The sequence below is a fragment of the Rattus rattus genome, chromosome 1 (assembly GCF_011064425.1).
Source record: "Rattus rattus isolate New Zealand chromosome 1, Rrattus_CSIRO_v1, whole genome shotgun sequence".
Taxonomy (NCBI): Eukaryota; Metazoa; Chordata; class Mammalia; order Rodentia; family Muridae; genus Rattus; species Rattus rattus.
The window spans coordinates 253298075-253321895 of record NC_046154.1 but is presented as its reverse complement, the minus strand read 5'-3'; the positions used below and the strand labels follow the sequence as shown (position 1 = coordinate 253321895).

Genomic DNA, 23821 nt, shown 5'->3' with positions numbered 1-23821 from the left:
CTCCTCAGTAGGAAGACAATATGGACAAGCCTACTTCTGAAGGCCTCCCTGAGCTACACAGGGAGGAAGGGAGCTGCAGGAGACCATCCTGGAGCTCGGAATCCAACAGGGGCTCTTGGTGCCAAGCGGGAGGAGACTGCAGGATATCCAGGAGGATGGGAAGGGAGAGGAGTGTTGAGAATTGAGGCGGTGGTACCAGCCTTTAGCAGCCCGGATGTGAGGCAGTGTGAGAAGGCAGAAGCTCCTGGGATGTGATGCACAGAGCAGCACAGTCAACCACTGGACCCTGCGCTGCATCGGAGACAGCGAGGGGACAGCGAGTGGACAGCGAGGGCACCATGCAATGCGTGTGGAGAATACAAGGCACCTGAGGGCAGAACAGCGGAAATTTAGATTAGGAAGGGTTCTGATTGGTCAAAGGAGATCAAGGAGAGCAGACATCAGGCATATGAACTGGATGCTACCTCTTCATGCACAGCACCCCAGCCCAGCCTTTCCCCTTAGGGCCGCCGGTAAGAACAAGCCTGCCTTCCATTTTTACAGCAGAGGGCACTGTGGGCAGTGAGTACGCCCCCTCGGGCATTCTCAGGGCATCTGTAGCCTCCCTTCCAGCTGTCCTAACATCTGGTTGCAGTGAGACAGCTGACCAGCTCAGGGCTGACTGACAGTGTTAAGGAGGCAGTGTACCCTGCTGCTCCTGATAAACGGGGGCCCAGGAAGTCTGGGGCCCACATGATGCCTTCCAGCTCAGGAAGCCTGGGTGTATCCAAACATGTCAGAACAAGAAGCCAGCAAGAAACAGAGGAAAGTGGTGTGCTTCTCCCGACAACTCGGGTATGAGATCTAGATGGAAGGGGCTTTCAGCATCCCGTGTTCACCCAGCACTTACTGGCGCCTCTGAAGTACACCTCCTTGTGCTGCGGATTAGCCTGGAAGGGCCCGTTTTACGTTGTTGAGATAAATTGACCCCAAATCTCAGTGGTTCAAGTACCTCCATATGTTCCTCTTCCTTCAAACTCCACCCTGTACCTGATGGTTCCTGAGGACACTTCCCTCCCAGGAAGTGAGGACGACTCAGCCAGCTTCCAGGGTGTAGCTTCCTCATCTCCGTGAGTGCTCACTCAGGAGGTGCAGACTATAGAGCCCTGGGCCCTGGATGCAGGGATCGGACTGGTTCTAGGGGTTGACAGAAAGCTGCCCACTGAAGCCAGCTCTGGAGCCCTCAGCCTGAGCACCCAGGAGCAGCCTGCTTGGCTAAGCTGCAACGAGCTGCCGAGAACCCCTGACCACATGGAAGATGTGTTCCCCTTCAGTCCTGGGGTCACTGGGAGAGCCTCCTGTGGGTCTCAGCTGAAGGCTCTACCCTCAGTGTCCACTCAGTAGCTCTAGGACGGAACAGCTTGGCTGCATCTGAATGAGCAGCCATTGAACCCAGGAGCCATAGATGGGGGAAGGGTGTTCCACGAGCAGAGCTTCTGGAAGGAGCTGGGGATGTACTGCTTGTATGGAAAAGCCCAAGGCCTCAACCTGCCCAGGGCCCACAGTGGTGGTGGGATGGGTGGGGCCAGGCTTCCCCTGGAGTAACTGGCATCCTGAGGCCTCCAGTGGGACCTTGCTGATTTGAATCCAGAGCAAACGTGTTGGAAACCCTGGAGAAGGCGTGTTGGATGTGCACAGAAGAGGGCATGCTGCAGGAAAGCTGCTATGTCAGAAGCATCTGTGGAGACCAGCCAGCCAGGAGGATGCTGGGAGGTCCTCAGTCCTGACAGGGTCCTATGTAGGGACTCGGATATAAAGTAGCACTTTCCAGTGTGCGTGCCGCATATCAGTATTCAAATCTAACCAAGAACCCTGACAAAGAAGCCATGCTGTAGGCTGTCACCCTGTTCTCCATGAACAGGAAGTGAGATTGCTTCTGCCATTGCTAAAGGCAGAGCCTAGAATACCACCCTCCTTTGATGCCTGAACAGGATGTGCAAGGTGGGCAGGCTGGATGAGTAGGGCTTGCAGCTCAGGGAAGAAGACGGCTGGGGCAGAAACCAAGGAACAGAGGTTCACTGTGGGGGCCTGTCTGTCATGAAGCTCAGCATGGAAACCCTGTCAAAGGTCGGAATGAGGAAGAAATCCAGCAGGCTCTAGAGCAGCCTGTGTCCCATGGCTCCCTGGAAGGCAAGAGTGTGCTATCCCTGGGAGGGCGGAAGTGGCCTGCACAGGATGGGGCTACAGCAGAGGCCACTTTACCTACTGCCACGCTGTCGGGATTTGCTCTGTGTGCCTAGCGGGTACCAGCTTAGAAAGTCGGCCACTCCTCATTCTGAAAAGCAGATGTTTGGGCCATCAAACCACTCTCTAAGATGGCACCATAGAGAATTCCTCCCGTCCCAGCTGCACAAGGTTCCTGGAGCCTCTCCACATGTTCTAGGTCATCTGCAGGTCATGTTCCATGCCCTTGACCAGGCCCTCTACCTCCGGGGCCACGGTGCTCAAAGGTCCTTCTGAGACCCATGCAAGAATCCAGTGTCTAAATAGCACAGAGGACTAAGACTCTCAGCAAAGCTGAGTGACGGATGTGCGTGTCCGCACACCCCTGACCGATCACACTGCACAAGGCATGGGCAGAGTCACCTGCCTGACCATGACTTCGTGACCACTGTTGTGCGTACATGGGAGCTTTTCTGGGGCCTCTGATCAGGACACATTTTCCTTGGCATATCTGTTGCTCAGTGATTTTAAAATTCAACCTTTGTAGACAGTTGGGTTTTTTTAATGTTACACAGAGGATTGCATAATGAAGGGTGAGGTTATGTAAGCAGAATTAGCTCTGCGACGATTCACATTCATAGCAGCGTTTTTTTTTTTCTTTTTTTTTTTTTTTTTTTTTTGCAACTGTGCAATCTGCTCTTCCTCGTCTCTGTGATGAGAAGAGCCTGCTTGCCATCTTCATTAATAAAGTAATTAAGAAGTGCCTTTTCATTCAGCCCAAGTGTCACGGCAGAGAGCAGGCTGTGTGGGAAATCTGTGCCTCAGAAGTGCACCGTCTGGGCACGCTCACACACATGCACAAACACACACACACACACACACACACACACACACACACGAGGGTCACGTGGCTGCAATGAGCCTGCCTCAGAGGCCTGAGAGTTGGGACCGATGGCTAAGACACAGTAGTGCCCCAGGAAGCTTGCATGAAGAGGAGACATGACCTGGACTTGGCACCCTCAACTTGCAGATGGCAACAGCAAATGCAGACCCTGCCTGGCGGTCCCCATAAGGCCCCAAGAACCCAAGGGAGGCCAGGATCATGGGCTGCTAAACCCAGAAGGATGGAAAGGTTCCCCTCCCCCTCGCTGGTGTGAGCCTAGGGGCAGCCCTGAGGCTAGACAGGGGCTCCTCTTGTGTTTTGCTCTATTTAACATTTTTAGATTTATTTAATGTTATATGTGTAAGTGTTTTGCCTGCATGGATGTGTATGTGTCCTATATGTGTGCCTGGTGCCTGAGGAGGCCAGAAGAGGGCATCAGATCCCTGGAATTAGATTTATGATTGGTTCTGAGCTATCCTATGGGGCTGATAATCAAATGCAAGTCCTCTGGAAGAGCAGCCAATGCTCTTAACGGTTGCGCTACCTCTCCAGTTCCCATGTGCATTGATTTAAAAGCAAAACTCACAGGTAAGGACAGGCTGTAATTTCCTGGGTTGTGGAGGGAAGCGCACGCTGATCCCACACACATGGGAAAGGCTCTCGGGCCAGTCATAAGTAAGAACAATGCAGCTGTTCCGAGTCTTTACCCTCAAGGGCTGCCATGGCTCCTGGGAGTTGTAGGGCCTGGCTTACGGGTTCCAGGGTACCCTGAGCTCCCTCAGCAGAGGGTGACTTCCTCACCCATGTCAGTGGCAGGTCTGTTGGCTGAAGGGAAGCAGTGGGTCCACAGAGTACAGTGGGACCTGTGCTGTATACTACATCTCCCATAGGCATCCAGGCAGGCCCACCAGCTTGGGGCAGGAAGATGGTCATTTGACTCATGGCATTCTTTGCATAGTGGGGAGCACAAGAGCGTGCACCCCTGCCTCAGCTGCTGGCCTTCTGTCCGCTGCTCTGCCTGTGAGGAGGCATGAGCTCTCTCAGAGGAACAGATAACTCACCTCATGGGCAGGGTACAGTATGGCCCTTCTGGAGGGATCTCTTTGGGTGTCACACGGAGCAGTGTCTCTAAAAACCAGCATCACATGTCTTAACTAGAGGATCCCGTCCCTTGTAGCTCCTAAATTAATCTAGGAAAAGCTGCAGCTAAGATTTTACCTTTTCATTGGTTACCGGTAGACCAAGACCTTTCTGTTAAAAACAAATACTTAAAGAGAAAAAGAAGAGGAAGATGGTCCATTTGCCTTCAAATTTTTTATTGAAGTAATTCTATTCTATGTGAATAGCATCAGGAGATAAAACTTCCATTATTCCCTTTTTAATGAATTATAATTCAGAAAAATCTTGATAACAGAAAATGACTTAAAAGGCACAAAGCACGGTTCTTATCTTGTTTTCCTTCTAGGCTCCCTTGCTGGGTATGTGTAATTGGTGTCTCTTCAAAGTAGAGACAGGGGCTTTTAACATCCTTGAATCAAGTGGTATTCATTTATTGAGGCTTCAAGGTGGAATATGCTTCCTGAAAGGTTTTCTTCTAACCCTTAGTCTAACTCCATTTACACGGAGGTACCCAACTAAAAGTGTGTGCACGGGGGTGGGGGGGTCTATTTCTGCAATTTGCCACCGTGTTTCCATAAACATTGCAGATGGGTGCTTTGGGTCTGTTCTCCCAGGGCTTGTCTCTGATTGTCAAGTCAGTGGACCTGCGGATCTCCTGGGGGCCCTGTTAAGTGTAGGCACAGAGAGAGTCAGAGGCACAGGCTGAGGCTGTGTTTGTGGTGAGTCTGCTGGCCTTGCTTGTACCTGACAAGGAGGAAGACTTCCCGCTGATGTGGCTCCGGCCCCCGAGTGCCAGCTCACTTTCCACACCTCCACTGACAGCATTGCCTTTGTTTCTTCAAAGCTATGACACCGAGGGAAGGGGTTATATCACGTACCAAGAGTTCCTGCACAGACTGGGCATTCGATACTCCCCTAAGGTCCACCGGCCCTACAAGGAAGATTACTTCAACTTCCTGGGTCACTTCACGAAGCCCAAGCAGGTCCAGGAGGAAATCCAGGAGCTGCACCAGATAAGTGAAAGGTGGGTGTGTCAGCATGGGGTGCCGCCTCTGGGCTCTGCCCTCATTCACCCAGACAGCAAAGGCTGCTCTGACAGGGCTCCTGTAAGACTGCAACATCACGCGACACCGACATCACGCGACACGGTGGAGCCTAGAAAGCAGCTCTTCTAAAGAGCCACAATGCAGGCAGCCTTACCCATGTCTTTCCCCAGACAGCCACATTTCACAGGGTCTTTCTTATTTTATCCCCCGCCCCCGCCCCCGCCCCAACACTGTCCTTCCTAGTTGGGCACCCTGCAGTGGCCCATCTGGAATGCAGGCACCATGGGATGACTGGGGTACCCCTCAGGCACCATGTCAGCACCTTTAAGTGAACGCACAGAGGAATGGATGGCGGTGGTTTAACTCACCATTTTTGCTTCAAGGACTTTATCCCAAGCATAACCCAAAGCTGTTTGCAATGGTACAGGTGACTCACAACAAAGGAGACCCTTCCCCACCCTGAGTCAGCGTGCTGGCCTTGGGGAGTATGTATGACCTCGTGTCTGCCTATTAAAACCATTGCTGCACACGTTGGAAGGCATGTGACCATGGCCCATGGGCCACGGGGATTTGAAATGCATGCATGCATAGGCCAGGTGTCTGTGCTTGAGCAAGGACAGAGGGACATTGAGTAAAGGTGAGCTACTGCGTATGTAGCTCCTCCTGCTTTTACCTGTGTGTGGCTGTCCCTGCCATTTCAAGTGGTGGCACTCAGCTGTCACCGCCAGCATTGTCCCCCCAATCAAGGCACTCAAGGTAATGGAAGAGGAGCTGCTGAGGAACTCCCAAAGGAAACAAGGAAGACACGGGGCAGGGTGGGCTTAAGAGGCAAGCAGGTGAAATTTACCCTTGGATTATGTCGAAGTTACCGCACCACGGAAACCGCAGGCAGACGATTGAGTTTGTGAAAGTCGGTGTAAAATACGCACAAGGCTGGTATAAATCAATGTGCCACAAACTGATGAGAAGTGGAATTTATCTTCAGCAGACAGGGCTGGCCTCATTACCCACAGGGTCTTCGTGCCTGTCTCTCCCCCCTCGTGTGAGTAATGCGGCTCCTTGGCCCCTCTTATGCAAACACTTTCTCTCCTCTGCGCCGGTGACAGCACCGGGATGGGCTGGAGATCTGTGTGCTGTGCTACACTACACGCTGACCCTCGGCTCCAGACAGTTCATGCACACTCGCCTGACCTCCTGCCTCAGTGGTGCCATCTCACCAAAGAAGGCAAACACGTGAGCAGCTCCATCTCCAAAAACCAACTTGGCCCAGGCACGATGGTGCCTGCCTGTTCCTAGTGTCAGGGGGGTGGAGAAAAGGGGGTCCCTGGCACACTGGTCAGCTGGTCTTAGCCTGGAGAGATGCAGGCTAGAAAGAGACCCCGCCTCAAACAAACAGAATGGTGGCTTCCAAGGACCTACAACACCAGCAGCACCACCTCTGGCCTCCACGCACACCCACACACACCGCCTGCACACACATGAAGGAATCATTAGATAATGCTACCCATCGGGGTGACCAGCTTCATGAGCTCAAAAACACGGGGAGAGGAATTGAAGGTCAGAGTAATAAATGTTTGCCTCCATCCCGAGGAGTTAGTTTTGCTAGGAGACGCCCTAGTGCGTGTTGCCAGTGAGGCAGAGGCTCTTGTGGTCCGGCATTCATCTCCAGAACGAGGAAAGCCAGGGAGCAGCCACCTGGCACAGCCCAGCGGGGAGGCACGTGGAGAGGGAGCAGGTGAGCACAGCGGGGAAGGAAGTAAACAGGACTCGGTGACTACGGGTCACGGCTGTGTCCTCCTCGGCATCACCAGTCAGAGCCAGAGGAGGACAAGACCCCAGAATGGCGCTGCTGCCCAGTGTGGGCCAACAGCAGCTCTGTTTGGCAGGATTTGTCGATCTCTGCTCCAAGCCTGCATTTACTCCGTGCACATGTTTACCCTGAAAGGGAAATAATTGCTGCTCAGAAGCCAGTCCAAGAAATGCTGAATGCCTCGATTTTTCTAAAAATATGTATCTCCAAAAACTGTTTTGATTCTCTCCGCTTTCACCCTGAAGAGCTAAGTGGGGTAGGATTGTGATGGGAAGCAGGGGCTCCACAGCCGGGGGCTGGGCGCACAGAACGCTGTAAGCGACCCAAGGCAGCTGCCTTCGGTTACACCCAGCGGGCTCACCAGGGTTAGATGTCAGAATCTCCAGCCCCCTGCAGATGGGAAGCCCCCAAGGGAAGGGCCTGGACCTCTGCATAGCTTCTCTTAATGTATCTTCCCCTGCCAACTGACCGGTGTCTCACCGCAGCCTACCCCTCCTGCGTGCAGACAGTTTGAGTTCAGTGGTCTGTTTTCAGGCTTGCCCAAGGAGTCATCCCTCAAATAGCAAGTGGAAGGGCTGGACAAGAACCAGAACAGATCCACTGTTTGAAACTGTTAACCCATTCTGTCCCCTGAGGGACAACCAGGAACCAAGGTGCAGCCTGAGCCCGTGGGATAGGCATTTACTCAGTGGCTTAGGAGAAAGACGCTCAGGGATGTGGAAGAGTGGAGATGATGCAGTTTAGACAGTCCATCGGGCCACACTAGGTAGGGATAACTTGCTGGCTTGGTGTGTCCATGTGACCCAAGCTAGAACCATCAGAGAGGAAGGTGCCTCAGTGGAAGAAATGCTTCCCTGAGATCCAGCTGTGAGGCATTTTCTCAATTAGTGATCAATGAGGAAGGAACCAGCCTACGCTGGGCGGGGCCATCCCTGGGCCTGGGTTCTATAAGAAAGCAGGCTGAGCAAGCCATGAGAGCAAGCCAGTAAGCAGCATCCTCCATGGCCTCTGCATCAGCAACTACCTCCAGGTTCCTGCCCTGCTTGTGTTCCTGTCCTGACTTCCTCCATGATGGTCTATGATGTGGAAGTGTAAGCCAAGTACAGTAAGCTAAGCTAAGTCAAGTCCTCCACGACTTAGATTTTGGTCATGGTGTTTTTGTTACAGCAACAGAAACCCTAAGGCAGTAGGGGAGTCAGGGGAATGCATGTTCAGGTGTGCACATGTATGCTGTCCACGTGGAGGCCAGAGGTCAAAGTCAAATTCAATCCTCTGTGTTCTTTGAGACAAGCCCTGTCAGTGGCCTGGAGCTTGACAACCAGGCTGTGCTGGCTGGCAAGGCCTAGTGACCTGCTTGTCTCTGCCTTCCTGGTGCTGGGAGTGCACACCAAGCCACTACGCCTGTCTTTCTCCCAGAGATGGTAGGAATCAAACTCAGGTGCACACACTTTACCAAGCAAGCTCCATACTGTTTCAGTCCACTAAAGTCAGGAAGACTCTCCCTCCAGAGTAAACCATAGAGACTAGAATGCAGGCTGCAAGAAAGTCAACCCTGAGTTCTCACTGTCTGTCCTCATCTACCCAGTGGGCTGAGGCCCCTGGCAGGGTCACTAAGAGGATCCTTTGTGTTGGCACACTATGGGGCACTGGCTTCTTCGCTGTGGACCATGCACAGGTGGTGGCTCTGTGAACACAGCTGACCAGAGCATGAAGCTGGTGCTGAGAGGCAGTTCAGTGGCTCGACAGCTCAGTGGTTAGACAGCTCAGTGGCTAGACAGCTCAGTGGCTAGACAGCTCAGTGGCTAGACAGCTCAGTGGCTAGACAGCTCAGTGGTTAGACAGCTCAGTGGCTAGACAGCTCAGTGGCTAGACAGCTCAGTGGCTCGACAGCTCAGCAGAGTTCTGTTCCCAGCACCCAGCCCAGGTTAGTCATAACTGTCTGGAACTCCAGCCCCAGGGGATCTGGCATTCTCCTCTGGCCTCCAAAGGGTACCCACCCTCACATGTTCACACCCACATCTAGGCACAAATAAGCACATAATTTAGAAATTATAAAGCATAAACAATAAGTTGTAAATAAATAAGATGAAAAGATGAAGTGTCCCAGGATGCTTGGCCCACAGCCCTTGATCACTGTTCTCCTCCAGTCCTGTCACTTTGGTGCTGGCCAGCTAGTGTCCCAATGAGACCAGTATTTGGAACAATTTTCTGCCACCATGGGGCTTGGTGGTTCCTCTCAGCCACTCTTTTCTTTCCTCCCAACCCACCGTGCTGTGCACGTGTCCTCTCATATCCTCAGACTTGTCTGTCCCTTGTCATGTTAATTCTGCTGCCTATTTGGGGCACACACACAGTAGGTACACACAAGCACTTACTGAGAGTAGAGGCGTTTTTCTTACCAGCCTTGTGTTAAAATTCTTGGTTCCCTTTGAAAAGTACCAACTCTGACCCAGAAAACGGGGTCGGCATTTCTCCAGGGCGGTGCCGTGGCTGGTAACGGTGATAAAGGAAGGCAGCAGAGGCTGACCGCTTTTCTCTGCAACTCCTGTTCACACAAACACCTCTCCGACCCTGCGAAATCCCTCCACAATAGCTCTTGGCTCAACGGTCAGGTTGTCACGGTGGAGTGGGCATCAAGAGTTACTTTTCTCCTGGACTTAATGTCTGAGGTGGCTTCTCTTTCAGGGAAAATCTCCTGGACCATTTTGAGGAGATCAGCAAGGCACTCAACGCGATGGAGAAATCCAGGCCTGTAGCCCTCGGTAGGGTGCAGAAGGTGCTGCAGGAATGCGGGTGTCCCCTAAAGGAGGAGGAGCTCATCATCATTCTGAAGAGGTTGCCTACCCTCCCTCCCTCCTCCCCTCCCTCTCCCCCCTCCCTCCCTCCCTCGGCTGCCCCTCTTGTACTGACTAATAGACTGGTATTGTGGTTTTCTCCCTTCCCCTCAGTCTACTCACACAGCCTTGACCCTGAGGCAACCTCCAGCTGCTGCTTACTGTTCTGTTTTCAACCACAAGCGCAGAGACTCCTTTGACTACGATTTAACTTCTCTCAGTGCCCAGTTCAGGGCTTCCCCCACTGAAAGCTGCAGCCCATTGCCCTGTCCCTGCTGACGCTGCTTCCCAACCCCACAGCCAGGAGCTGAAGGCTTTTAGCTGATGGCCTTGGAGCAGAACATGTCCTTTTTCTATGATAAGCTCAGATCAACACTTCTGATTTTTTTTTTTTAGCTTGTGTCATTGACTTTCAAGGAAGACTTGGGTTTTAGTCTGTATCTCTGCTGTCTCCTGTCAGGCCTCATTCCTCAGTGTCCACTGCACAAACATGCAGAACTTCATACAACACTCGCCATGTGTTGCTGCACCCGACCTTGAGGGGTCTGCAAGCAGAATCCACCTTACCATGGTCAGCTGTCATTTTCCTTTCAACATAGGACTTTCCCCAGGATCATGTAGTTATGCCTGTTTGCTCAGTGTTCTGGCTCCTTGTCACTGCTGAAAAATGCCCAGCTCACCCTGGGACATTCTCTCTCTGCTGGGGTTGGTCCTTCCTGAAGTAGTTTTCTAGAAAACGGTAGACAGGAATTACTGCTTGGTTCTGGAATGTTTTAACTGTCCCTCATACAGCTTGTCAGCATGTATGCCTCTGGAATCCGGGAAGAAAATAATTTTCTGGTTTTGAAGACGTTGCTTTGTTATGTGCAAGCTGTAAGAAACCTGCTGCCTTTGAATGTGTGCATGCGCATGTGTCTCTGTACTGTGTGTGCATGTGCACGCTGTGTATTATACGGATGTGTATGTTGTACATTATAGTATTGAAGTGTATCATAGGATATTTGCATGTATGTGTTTATGGTATATGTAGTATATACTGCATGTGTTGTGGTATATCGTGTCTGTATGCATATGTGTGTAGGTATGTGTGCATGTGTGTGGTGTGTGAGGTGTTTGTGGGTGGTATGTATGGAGCATGTGCATGCGTTACGTGACAGATGAGTGTGGAAGTGGTGGTCCATCCAGACCATCTTGAAGTGCCCACGTGTTCTCTCCTTTAAGAGTCTTCTCTCTGAATCTATTTCCAGCTGAATAAGAATTCATGTGTTCAATGAATAAATCACGGGAAAATAGACAGCGATAAGTAATTAGTTAAATGGTTCTGAGAGTCTTGTTAAAGTGTAGTTAGGCTTGATACTTTTATAAACAACACAAAAGACCTCAGACTGTCTGCTCTCCACCCTTCAATGGGTGATCAACTTTCCTGCGCATCGAAGCCTTAATAAGGATCCATCACTCAGTCGCTTGTTCCTTCTCAAAGACCCCTTGATGATAAACATCTTGGCTATTGGTAATTACATGTAGATTATTCTTTCCTAGATCCAAAATAGACTTTTCCAAACCCTAGCAAGGAGGTTCGCATATGCATTTGCTTTATTGCTGCATCTTAATACTGCGCTGGCAGCTCCTCCCTGCGCATGAAGCAGCACTGATTGTCTGTGTCCTTGTGTCCCTGTCACATGGTCCATGCCAACACAGGCAGTCTAGGCTGCTCCACAGCTGCGACTTGCAAAGCGAGGTTCTCGCCTCTTTGAGAAGCATTCAAGTCACTGGAAACGTCTCTCCTGCTCACGCTTCCACACTTTCTCCTTGGATGCTCGCTCCCGCTCAGCTGACAGGAAATCCAGACACTCAAGGGCCCCAAGAACCTAATCACAGAAGTAGCGACCTTTCATTTGTGTGCACACACGTGTGTACATACACATGCATGTTCCGTCTGCCTCCTCTTTCTACCTTTTGGACAAAGAACTGGATTATAGCTCACCAAGTAGGCTGTGCTAGCAAGCCCCACACATCCATATGTCTCCTCCATCTCCACACTTAGCCCTTTAACAGAGAAAAAGAAACAAACACAGGTAGAGGATCAAAATCAGGTCAGTTTTCTTAGTGGGAAGCACTTTCCCCTCTGGGCCAGGCAAGAGACTTCTGGTGTTGTTAATAAACACATCGAGTGCTCATGGAGAACTCTTGGACCTAACTCAAATTATTCTTTCGGAATTTAGAGGGAATTGTTTCTCTGTCTGAGTTGAGGGCATGAAGGGGCTGCCTTTGCTGCACGGCTGTCCTTGTGGGGACATCTGCTGAGATGGAGTTTTTATGGAGGAAATATTAAGCTAGATAGCTTTTGTGCGCTACCCTTAGAGAGCTTTTGGCTTGACAACTCATTTCAGCCAGGCTTGGAGAAGAATTTAGTGTCTCTGCCTCAGTTCCCCCATCCATGTACTATCTCTGATCTACTTCCCTTCTGAGTCCCACTTCCACACCTCCCTGCACACCCCATAGTTAAAGCCTCTGCCATGACAGGAACTCCCTGACCAGCTTGTGTCTTAGCCGGCTGCTGCCTAGGTATTTCCTCATTAGGCTACTCCACCCCAAATGCCCCAGCAGTGGGCTGGCACCCACCTTTCACCCAGCAACCCTTTCTACCTCTTGCTCCCTGAAGCTCTGAGCCCCAGTGCCCAGCCATCAGGTCTTGGGTCTTCAGGACAAGGCAGCCCATGGCTTCCCCTCTGGGGCAACCCTCAGTCTTACCTCTCACAGCCCTCACCTTGTTCCTCCTTGTGGTGACATTCAAGTGTGCACCAGTGGGCATGTTCCAGCAGGGTCAGCACCAACCTCTTTGAGTCATTCTTTTTCCCACACTGCCTCTCTGTATTCTGCAACTGTCTGTTGAATGAATGAGCAACTTTTGTTTTCAATGAATCTATTCTTTTCTTTTGTGGGGAAGCATGGACGTCAGTGTGCATAATAATCAGATCGACCCCGTCGAGTTCTTGAGAGCACTCGAGATCAGCTGGGCCAGCAAACCTCACCCAAAGGAGAAAGAAGAGGGCTCACCCATCAACTTCTCTAAGCTGAGCCCAGACGAGGTGATAAAAAGCATGCAGGAGGTAGTGGAGTCCTCCCAGCCTGCCTTGGTAAAGGTATGACGATTTGCAAAGAGCCCCATCTTGTAAACTCACCCCCCACTCCCCCTGAGAGGCTCCAAGCTCTGCCCTCTGTGACCCCACCACCTCTCTCCAGTCTCCTGGGCATCTAATAAGTTTGATGAGATTGTTGACTGGAGCAACTCTGTCTCCACTGTTGTCCTATGAAAAGCTGCCCTGGCTCTGTCCATCCCACTGAGGTAGGTCCAGCAAACACCAGGCAAGCTGAGGCCACAGGGGGCAGGCAGAGGATATAGATACCCAGTCTCATGCAAGGGGTAAGGTGAGGCCAAGACCTCGGGCTGTGCTCACCTGCACTTTGGCACACAACTGCCCACATTCATAGACAAAGATAATTTGTTTTAGAGGACAGAGAAGCTGGATGGCACATACACCTCATACACCTCATGAGCCTTCAGTGTGCTCAAGCCAGTGACCCATGGGGATGAGTGACCATAAAGTAGCCTTCAAGAGGTTGAACAGGACAGGCTGTGTCACAGAGACTGTTGTGGGAGACCAGAAGGCCATGGATCATCTGAGAAGGGTCTTCTACCACTGTCCTATGGGTGACCACATTAGCCTGATGTGGTGCCTTGAGTCATGGCAGTGTCTCTGGAAAGAGTGATTGGGAACCACGCTCCTGAAAGTGTGTCCCAACCTGGTTCACAAGTGCATGAGGTGGGCACACCAACCCCGTGACTGTAGTCAGCTCAGACTAACAGACTGGCAGAGGCCGCTCGGACCGTGTGCATGAGGATCTGCCAGGAAGAATGTCCCTGTTCCCCTCCCCACACACAGAGCAGAGTTCTGTGTCACAGCGGGAGGGGTCTGCACAGGTGGAGGCTTCCAGTGCTTTGCAGACAGCCATGCTTCTGCCTGCTAGGAGCTCTGATGGGGGTCAGCCACCATGGACTTTCTCTCTCCTAGAGCATAGCCTGCTGCTTGGGGCCATTCCTCCTGTTCTACAGAAGGGGGACCTGAGGCTGGGGGGTGAATGAACTTGTCATAGGTGGCAGGGCTGTGAAGATGGCTGGAAGCAGAGGGACCAGTCCACACCCTCTTCTCCAAATCTGAGAAGATTTAAAGTCCTAGCTGGGCATTCTGGCGCATACCTGCTGTCACATTGCTTGGGAGGCTGAGGCACGAGAATTGCCATAAGTAATAGACCAGCCTGATCTATATAGAAGGAACGGTGTCTGTCTCCTCTGGGCTGCGGAGGTGTCTCCCTGAGATGTGTTACTATATCGCTTACCACCAAGGTTAAATTAGATCTAAAGCCCTCACAGGCAAAGAGGCTTCCAAGGCCGCCTCTAATTTTAGATTTAAATTTGGACTTGGTTTGGTAGTAAATGAGATCCACCTACTCCCTCAGGGTAAGGAGGTGAGCTGGATGCCTGGATCCATAAAGGAGGGGTAGTGGGGAAAGAAGCAGAGAGGCGGGCATGCACTGCCAGCTGGGAGACTCTAGAACTTGGCCTCCGTCCTATAAGACACGCATGGCCAGTAGCTAGCTCTCTGCGAGGACTTAGCACCCCAGGCCATTAACCAGAAGGAAAGCGGAAGGCAGCTTTGTGGTACAGCATCCCTGTGAGCTGTGGTCAGGCTGTCTCTGGTTTGTCAGTTTCAGGACTGGCCAAGTCTCCCAGTTTCTGTATATAGGCCCTTCTGTGGAACACCATGCAGGAGCAGAACGCTCATGCTCAGGGTTTCTGACTCTTTGGGTCTCGAGTGACACAGCTTGGCCTCATCTCAGGATGTTTCTGAAGCTAGGGACCCTGAGCCTCAGGGAGGAACCACAGTGGTTTCTTCTGAAGAACAATCTTTGTGTAGTGTGGGGTTCTACGGCAGAGAGAACAGGAGGTGAGCTGTGGGATGGGTGGAGGCTAGGGGACAGGGCAGGGGTTGGGGTGGTGCTGGTTCAGGATGGCCACCAGAGAGGACAGGGCATGCAAATACATCGCCAAAAGCCACTGCAGATGCCACACCCCTGTCTTGTTTCCAGACAACACAGCAACACTATACCCGCAATGTTTTATAGATTTCACAGTCTTTTCCCATTTAGCTCCCACACCTGTGCTGTGGCTAGCCGACTGAGTTTACTCACAGACCTCAGGGAGCTTCAGGCCCTGATGCTAGGAGCTGGACTCAACATTGCTTCTCAGGTTCCCAGTGCATCATGGTCTCATCTCCCCATTTCACATGGCTTCTAGCATCCCAACAGCATGAAGCCTCTTTTGCTTGGATCTTTTAAACGGCTGTGCCCCTGGTACCCACATCCCTGTACTTCCCAGCCAAAGAGTCACTCACAACAACCCTTAGCTAGGTCTACCACTACAGAGAATGTGCTGAAGCCAAGAGAGGTCAAGGACTTAGCTGAGCCACCCAGGGCCAGGGACTGCCCCTCTGTGCCCTGCCGTGCCCTGCTGTCTCAGTGGCTGCCTGAAAAGCTGTGCTATTTTGCTTACATAGGCTCCCTGCTCCAAGGTGTGCCTGTCTTGCACAGAACAAGAAAGAAGGCCCAGGAGAGCCGGGCTTGTGGGCTGCAGGCACATTAAATTTTTACTTTAGAAGAAAGCATCTTAATCTACCACTTGATATATATTTCCCTGTGCAATAAGAATGAGTGACTTTGTTTCGACAGATGGGAAAGTGTGTGCATCCTTTTTATAGCACCGGTTTACACCTTTGCAGTTGGCCTCCGCACGACTCGACCCACGGTTTGTCATGTCTACCCGCAGTGTCAGGCTGGTGGTTCCACTCACGGTGCGGGCACAGCCCCTCACACATAGGCCGGGGCATTCATTCACCAGGAGCGTTTTTTCAGTGTTTCCTCTGCTTCTGTGTTGTTTTAGGCCTTCTCTGCCCTGGATAAAGAGGACACGGGGTTCGTGAAGGCTATGGAATTTGGAGATGTTCTCAAGAGCATATGCCAGAAGCTAACAGACAACCAATACCACTACTTCTTGAGGAGGTTAAGACTTCACCTAACAGCCAACATACACTGGAAATACTTCCTGGAGAACTTCAGCTCCTTCTTGGACGAGGTAAGGCACCCTCCCTCAAAGCAGCTCACAGGGACAGCCGATTCACTCGTCATCATTAGAGCAACCCAGATGAGCATCTGTGATGATCTGTGTGGCAGGCCGGAAGGGAAACTGTCTTCTGCTTTGTGGGGAAGCGCTTTCTTGTTTCAAAGAAGCCTGGGGCTTGCTCTCACTTGATGGCTTTAGCATTCAGAGGCCCTTAGGTCTCAGAAGAAGATCTGGCATCCAGAGAAGTGAGGCCCACCGAGGCCAGGCCAAGGGCTGCTCCTGCAGAGCCCCAGACAGAGTGGAACATGGAGGTGGGGTGGTCCCGAGAAATGCACGGGTAGAAGGTAGAAAGTCCTCTGGGAAGCCAGGCGGGCTTCGTGAAGTGGGGATGGCAAAGGCCAGGCTGCTTCCTGTGGCTACATAGGTAGCCCCGCGTCACTGACCACAGTCCTAGCCTAGTCGAGTGAGGAGACACCACTCCACACAGCAGTCTCTGCTGAGAGGGGGAACACAGTTGCTGTGATGAAGGAACAACAGGGTGCAGTGGATAGACCACAGAGAGCTCGCACTGTCTGGGGCTAACTGTTCTCTGGGCTGGCTGCTCTGGTCCATTTTAATGCCCTTTCCAGTTGCCAGCCTCTGTGTGGCCATGTGTTGAACTCCTGAGTCCACTGTCCTCAGTCATAGCCTCCTGGTTAGGCACCTCCTAGTAATAGGCCAATTTTATAGGTGAGGACTCTGACCCAGAGATGCTGGGCGATCTCCTGCCTCAGCCTCCCAGTCTCAGGATTACAGTCATAAAGCCAGCATGCCCAGCTGTCACTCATGTTGATATGTTGGCTTTAGTTCATTCACATAATCTGTTATCCAAATAATCTCCATATTAAATGGAAATACTCTCTTCCAGAGCAGGCGTGTATTCCTGCGTGTGTTCCCACCCTCCTGCTGGGAGCTTGTAGGTTACCTTGGGTTTCTTCCATGATAGGCAAAGCCTCTGTGCCTGTGTCCTGCAGCACACATGCATATAGATGCACATATGCGATGCATGTGTGTAAACGCACATGTGCAAGCATCCACGCGCATGCACGCGCTGTGGTGTTAGGCCCCGTGTCCCTCGCTGTTACAGAAACATTCTGCTCTGTGGCGTGATTTTACTCTTCACACGTGCTTTTTGTCATCCTACAAGAATTAGACTGTTTGTTGTGCAAAGCTGAGAAAAGACAGTATTCATGTGACCCCCACAGTGACAGTGACTTGTCACTACAAGGAAGCAGGGAGTTGCAGCTCAGGCAGGGTGCTTCCTGTGCATTTCCTCATTGTTAACGGGGTAAGGGAGGTAAACAGATCGGCTCTACCAAGTATTGCCCCAACCTGCCCTGCCTGCAGAGAGGGCAGTTTCCAAGCCAATGCCTCTGTGCCTCCTTGAAGACTGCTTTTCCCGTTTGAATGCATTTGTAGCTACGTGGAGTAGAGGTGACACCGAAGCATCCTGGCTTTTCCCACTTATATTAAGTGGTACCGTGCCACCTCCAGGTAGAATGCTGGTGCTTAGAAACGTCCCATTGACACCCTTACTCTTAAGTGTCTAGGGTTTTCCCACTTTTGCCTCTGCAAACACTTTCCTTTGTAAATCAGTGTCCACATTTTACAGTTTTCAACGTCTATGGGATACATATGTGCGTGTGTGTGCGTGTGTGCTTGCATGTATGGGCTCATGTGTATGCATGCATGTGGAGGCTGGAGGTTGCTATCATATGTCTTCCTCAAATTCTCTCCCTTGTACTTCCTGTGGTTGTTCTTGATGCTCAGTCAGTCTAGCTAGCCTGCTAACCATAGCTTCTGTCTCCCGGGGGCTGGCATCGCAGGTGGGCCACCACACCAGCTCCCTTGGTTTTTGTTTTTTTTTTTTTTCTTTGAGAATCTCATTAGTAGCATATTTACTTAATTTCCAACCTTTCTTCTCCCCACTCAAACTCTTCCCCTGTCCTTCCCACTCCCTCTCAGATTCATGACGTCTTCTTTAATTATTGTTTTATACATATAAAGCCAGAGGCGGAAAGAGAGACGGAGGGAGAAAAAGCATGGCGGGCATTTACTGTTGCTTGTATGTATATGTGTTTATGTGTTTCGTGCTGACCGCCTGCTATTGATAACCTCTGGAGCTCATCTTTGGAGAAGTCTGGTTTTCCGTCTCTTGGCAGCCATTAACTGCCCGTATCCTGTCATCTGGGGGTGGCGTCTTGTGGCATGTCCACTGATGTCACCACTCGGGTCTTGCTTAGGTGGATGTATTTTTGAGGTCTCATGGCGGCAGCTCCCCTGTCACATACAGAAGACACAGTCTCACAGCAGACTTCTGGTCCTCTGGCTCGAGCGGCTTTCCAGCCCTCTCTTTCACAGTATTCCCCCGAGCTCGGGTGTAGGGTCGCATTGTAGATGTGCCATCTGGGACTGGGCACTCCATGGTCATCTGCTCTCTACGTTTTAACTGGTTCTGGCTCTCTGTGATGTCCCATTGGTGATGCGTCCATCCATGATGTTTTCGTCTGTTGCACAGAGAAGCTCCTCAGATGAGGGGTGAGAGCTGCGCTTATCTGTGGGTATTAGGATGAGTATTGATAACGCAGTTGGGGATTGTGCTGGCTTAGGAATGCGCCTGCCCAGTTTCTATGTGGGTTCTGGAATCCTAATTCTGGTCCTCATGCTTGAGCGAAGAGCACGTTATCTCCTGAACTAGCCCCCACGCCCACACCCTATGTCTACATTTTATGGAATCCCAAAGCAAAAATGTCTGGGGTGAAAGAGCAGGAATTTCTTTACCGATCTGGAAAGCAATTCCCTATGAGACATTTTTAAAACATTTCTGTGTATTAGATTACATCATCTGAAATCATCACTGTCGAAGGTGATCGGATGTAGACAGTGGACATCCGGGGGAGTCACATGTGTCCATCACACAGCAATTAGCCTGAACTCATAGCTTTGAAGGGAAGAGTTGAGACTGTCCCCCTGTTCAGCACTATGGCTTCTCTCCAACCCCTCTGCATGGGCCTTTCCAGTCAGACTCTGGGCAATAGAGTTTGAGCTCTGCCAGAGGGTTTCAGGACTCTTGTGACTCATTTCAAATTATTTTTTAATTTTAAAAACTTAAGTGTATTGTATGTGTCTGGGGTGTGTGTATATACACTGTCCAGAGAGGTCAGAGATGTTGGATCTCCTGGAGCTAAAATTACAGGAAGTTATAAGTCACCTGGTGTATACTTCCTGCCTGCCTTCCAGAGTATTTGCCTCAGCCTAGGGGACAGGGAACAAAGCCTAGGTCACATGTCTGATGCTAAGGTTGCTGCAAAATGAGTAGGAAGCTGGATCAGGCTTGCGTGAGAGGGAGGCTTAGAGGAGAGGGGCCTCCCAGAGATCGGTGTGTTCAAGGCTCACAGTGAGATGAAGAGCCTGTCAGCGTAGAGCCGATGGTGTGTGGGGGAAGGTGAGCTCTGCAGGGAAGGCTGTCACGGCTCTGCCAGGCTTGGGGTCCTACAGTTGTTGAGTGACTTGATGGAAGGTGAAAGTGTCCAGGTCTGCTCAGCTCTACAACAAAAGATCTGTAGAAGCCAATGTGGAGAGGAAGAGCCCCTACCTTGCAGGGGTGGGGGCATCTGCAGTCCTGCCTTGGGTACCATATGTCCCATATGTCCCATATTAGCAGGGGCAAATGCCACTAGGCCTCTATCTGAGGCACCTGGAGCCTCTCACATTAGCCATCCTGGCAGTGGTTCTCAACATCCCTGACGCTGCAACCCTTTAACACTGTTCCTCATGCCTTGGTGACCCCTCTACCACAAACTTATTTCATTGCTACTTCCTAACTGTAGTCTTGCTACTGTAATGAATCGTAATATCAATATCTGATATGCAGGATAGCTGATGTGCGACCACAGCTTCTTTATCCCATCTCTAGACACACTTTGTTCTGGAAGATGTTAAAAGCACTCATCAGTAGAACACTGGGAAGAGTCAAGGCTGCAAAGGCAGCTGATCCCACCCTCTGTACACCCTTCCTCCATCAGGGATTGACCACCACAGTGAGACTGATCAGGGGGTGCACCAGAGAGGTAGCATAAACCAGTCCTGCATAAACCCCAGGGTCCTGAAGACGCCTGGCTGAGAGGTGCACACCTAAGACCAGGCGAACCCTGAGATTGTTTACCAGGCTGACGGGCTGAGCCAGGGACCACAGGCTTAAAGGACCACAACCCCCGAACCCCCGTGAAGGGGAGCACAGCACAGGTGTTATGTGGGTGCTCAGTTTGTCCTGTTTACCAACTGGGGCAGGAAGCATGGACACAGAGACCACCCTATGGCTCTTGAATGCTTTTCAGAGTGTAGATGCCTTGCTCTGGGCCACAGAGAATGCCTGGGGACTCCCCACTCCGTTTGACTGGGGAATTGGGGGAGAATAGGCTCTTGTCACTCAGCCTGCTACAGCTTAATCCCAGCTCTTCACCAGGAAGGAAGAGAAGTCAGAAGTGGCAGGGCTGGGTAAAGTCTCACTTTAGCTCATTAACGGGACACCAGCCGTCCTCTCCCTCTAGGGACACAAGGGAGGCAAGTAATTAAAAAGAGATTACCGAAGTGTAATTAAAGAAGCCAACACCTTCCTCACAGAGTGATTCAGCAGTGATTACCCCCAGCCAAGGCCACTTGATTCCTGGGCTGTAGACCTGTACCCACGCCCTCAGGAAGACCTCAAGACCTAAAGGAGTCCATCATCTGGCTCCACCCATTTCTCGTGCTCAGTGACCCGCATGTCCCTTATGAGACATGTTTAAGATCTCACGTCTAGTGTCCATTGTGCAGGCACATGGGACTAAGCCCTCCCCACAGGAAAAGCATCCTAGGTCCTGGATCCACACCGTGGCTGCTCTGCTCTAGGCAGCTCCTGCTTCCAGAGGCACTGGTGCAGTTAGTGCTTCGCAAGAGCAAGGCCAGGGCGGAAGAGCCCACCCAAGGTTGGAGTCCTACTGTGGGGAGGCCCAGGAGTCCACCTGTGAGCAAGCCTGAGACACTTCCCGTGCACAGCCCATTCACACAGAAGGCCAGCCCCATGGTAATAGAGGCCAGTGGATCCATGAAGGGGACGGTGACCCCAGTGTCCCTCACCATTGGAGATCGACCTCTCCAGCATTCAATAGGAAGGAGAAGCGTTAGGCTTGAAATGTGGCCCAGTGGCCAGGTTACAGGACAAAGGAGAGAGAAAGAGACAGTCCCCTCCCTCCTCATGCTCTTGTCCCTCCTCAGCTCCAGAAAAGCATCCCACACCTGAGTGCGTTGTGTGGAAGACGGAGAATCGCCATGCCTGAAGGAAGTCACTCCCGCTCAGTGTAGTTTTGGATCTACTGAGTGGCAGAGATGGGTTTGGTTCAATGGTGGTACTGCCAGCAGGTCATACCGGAAGCCAACCCCAGGGCCACTGTGCCAAGGAAGTCCTGCCGAGAATGGCTGTAACACAGTGGTGTCCACCCCAGCTCTGCTGAGTGGGACTCCACAGCTCCTCATCTGACAAACTGGGTGTCTTTGGATCCAGGAGTGCGGTGGACAAAGGGGTGCCCTTAGAGAACCCCACTGGGTGATGCACCTTCACAGAATTGGCCCTGGCCACCCCTGTGGAAGCCTGAGTTTGGATCGTGCTGCGCTACTAAGAAGAAAGAACGACTTGTCCACCCAGTGATTATGTCTGGCCAGCCACAGTCATCTTCCTGTCACCACAATCAAATGTCACCAGACAGGAGGGCATCAGGCAGGCACTACAAGCCAGCCACACCCCAGGCACTGTCACAAATGCTCTTGGCTGGTCACCTCCATATTCCTGCACACCGGGGAGCACATTCTGTCAGCACCATCTTTCAAGGGGAGGAAACCCAGGTTCAGAGAGCCACGGCATCCCCACCCCCACCCAGAGCAAGTTATTAGGGCTGAGATTAGGGTGGAACAGCTTGGGGACTTAGCTTCTCTCGGTACGGTGAGGGCTGCTTCGATGTCTGTCCGTGGGACTGTCACACAGATTTCCTTGCACTGTGGCTGGCATGCTTCGCAGGGTCTCCACCCAACCAGCAGCAAATACCCGTATCACTACTTCTATTCTAACCTATTGGAGTTCGTGCTGAATGTTTGCCGACAGTATGGTCAGTGGTGTGGAATTTATGAGTAGAGGAATTTATTGGCATTTTCATAAGTGACTTTGCCCCGGAGTTTATTGGGTTATTAAAGAGCCAAAGGGGCGGCTTTGACTCTGAACTTTCTGTCAGTTTCACACCCTGGAAGGATTTGTGTGGTGGGAATTTACACAGGCCTGGGCGGATTCTGTATGAGTGCCCACTGCATACCAGAAGTGAGCTGGAGAGCTAGGAGACAGTGAGGGGAAGGGGTAAGAGAGTTAGGACTCAGGTAGGAGTGGCTTTCTGATGAGCCTATGGCCCTGGAAGGGCCAGTTAGAGCTACAGCTCAGACCCACCACCCAGTGACTTCCTCCAGCTAGGTCCCACTTCCGATCGCCTCCCACAGTCTCCCAGCTGGGGACCAAATGTCCAAACACAGGACCCTGTGGGGATACTTGACAGTAGTCTTCACAGTCCTCACGCCACCATGACAATTGGGGTGGCACCTGGGGTGGTGGGGTCATGCCTCACTATGCAGACAGTCCTAGGTCTTGACACCTGCCCAGTGGTCTTCCCTGGGGCACGAGCACCCCCTTAGCTCCCTCTGCCTCTCTGTGTCAGGCAGGCATCACAGGAGAGCAAGAGCATCTTTCTCCCTGAGCTCAGACTTCATTTTCATCTAAGTTTTCAATGCTTTTTTTTTTTTTTTTTTTGGACAGGCAGTTCCACCGCTATTATTTTTAGATTCATTTTAGATTCATTTACCCACTGTAAATATAAATGAAGGCACAGTACAATTAATTTCCCTGCTAATCAAAATATTTGATCAAATGAAGCAATCTTTCAATTTTTGGAACTAATTATAACCTTCTCTAGAAGGAAGTGCCGAGTTCTGTGCTGTTTCTAATTAGAAGCCTCCTGCTACCTGCTGAGTTCCTGCCATGAGGTTTCAGAGGCTCCCTCCTGGGGGGACTGTGGGTGAAGCTGTAGGTTGTCACTGAGCAGAGCCTGCTCTGTGAAGCATGGCTGGATGGGATAGCTCTGGCCTTCATAGTAGGTTTGTACACCAATGGGTTTCTAAGCCAACCTCGGAATGGACCTCCCTAAAGCACCACCTTTCTGAATCTGCTTGCGCTAGGGCAAGGTCACTACCACTTCTGGTACCATAGGTGCTTCAAGAGCATAAGGTCACCAGGAGCTGGGCTCTTCTTTCTCGATTATGCCCTGAGCACCCCCACACACACACACACACACAGAGAGAGAGAGAGAGAGAGAGAGAGAGAGAGAGAGAGAGAGAGAGAGCTGACTGCTGGTAGAAAGTGTCTGCATCTGAAGCTGATGGCGGTGTCTTCTCTGATTAGAAAGAACATTCCTCTTAGTTACAGAAAAAAAAAAGCACAATTTCCCCCATTCGGATGGGGCACAAAAGCGTCAGACTGGGAGCCATCTGTTCTTTCTTGGCACCCACGGGTGCTCAGTGAGGCTTTTGGGGGCTGAGCTGAGGCAGTGGGCGCCAGAAGGCCAGAGCCCAGCAGGCTCTGCGCAGAGCCCACGGAAGCCTGGCTCTGCCCCCACACTTGCATGGGATTTCTGGGGG

At 51.5% G+C, this 23821-nt stretch overlaps 1 protein-coding gene and 1 long non-coding RNA gene across 4 annotated transcripts in view; one reads left to right on the top strand and one right to left on the bottom strand.

Annotated features, from left to right (window-relative positions):
- The window catches only part of Efcab6 (EF-hand calcium binding domain 6), a 182008-nt gene that overhangs the window by 139237 nt on the left and 18950 nt on the right, over positions 1-23821 (top strand). The window contains exons 23-26 of the mRNA XM_032918784.1: positions 5049-5228; positions 9746-9895; positions 12842-13037; positions 15893-16084. Of these exons, the coding sequence (XP_032774675.1) occupies positions 5049-5228; positions 9746-9895; positions 12842-13037; positions 15893-16084 (718 nt within the window). The remainder of the gene's footprint in view (positions 1-5048; positions 5229-9745; positions 9896-12841; positions 13038-15892; positions 16085-23821) is intronic.
- On the bottom strand, positions 7019-12789 carry LOC116914484. Of its 3 annotated transcripts, XR_004389751.1 has the most exons (5): positions 12662-12789; positions 11879-11940; positions 10462-10623; positions 9460-9860; positions 7019-7188 (listed from the first exon to the last, which is right to left on the bottom strand). It is a non-coding gene; the product is annotated as an uncharacterized LOC116914484 (long non-coding RNA). The 3 variants fall into 3 exon arrangements; XR_004389752.1 differs by lacking the exon at positions 11879-11940 and having other exon boundaries at positions 12646-12789; XR_004389750.1 differs by lacking the exon at positions 11879-11940.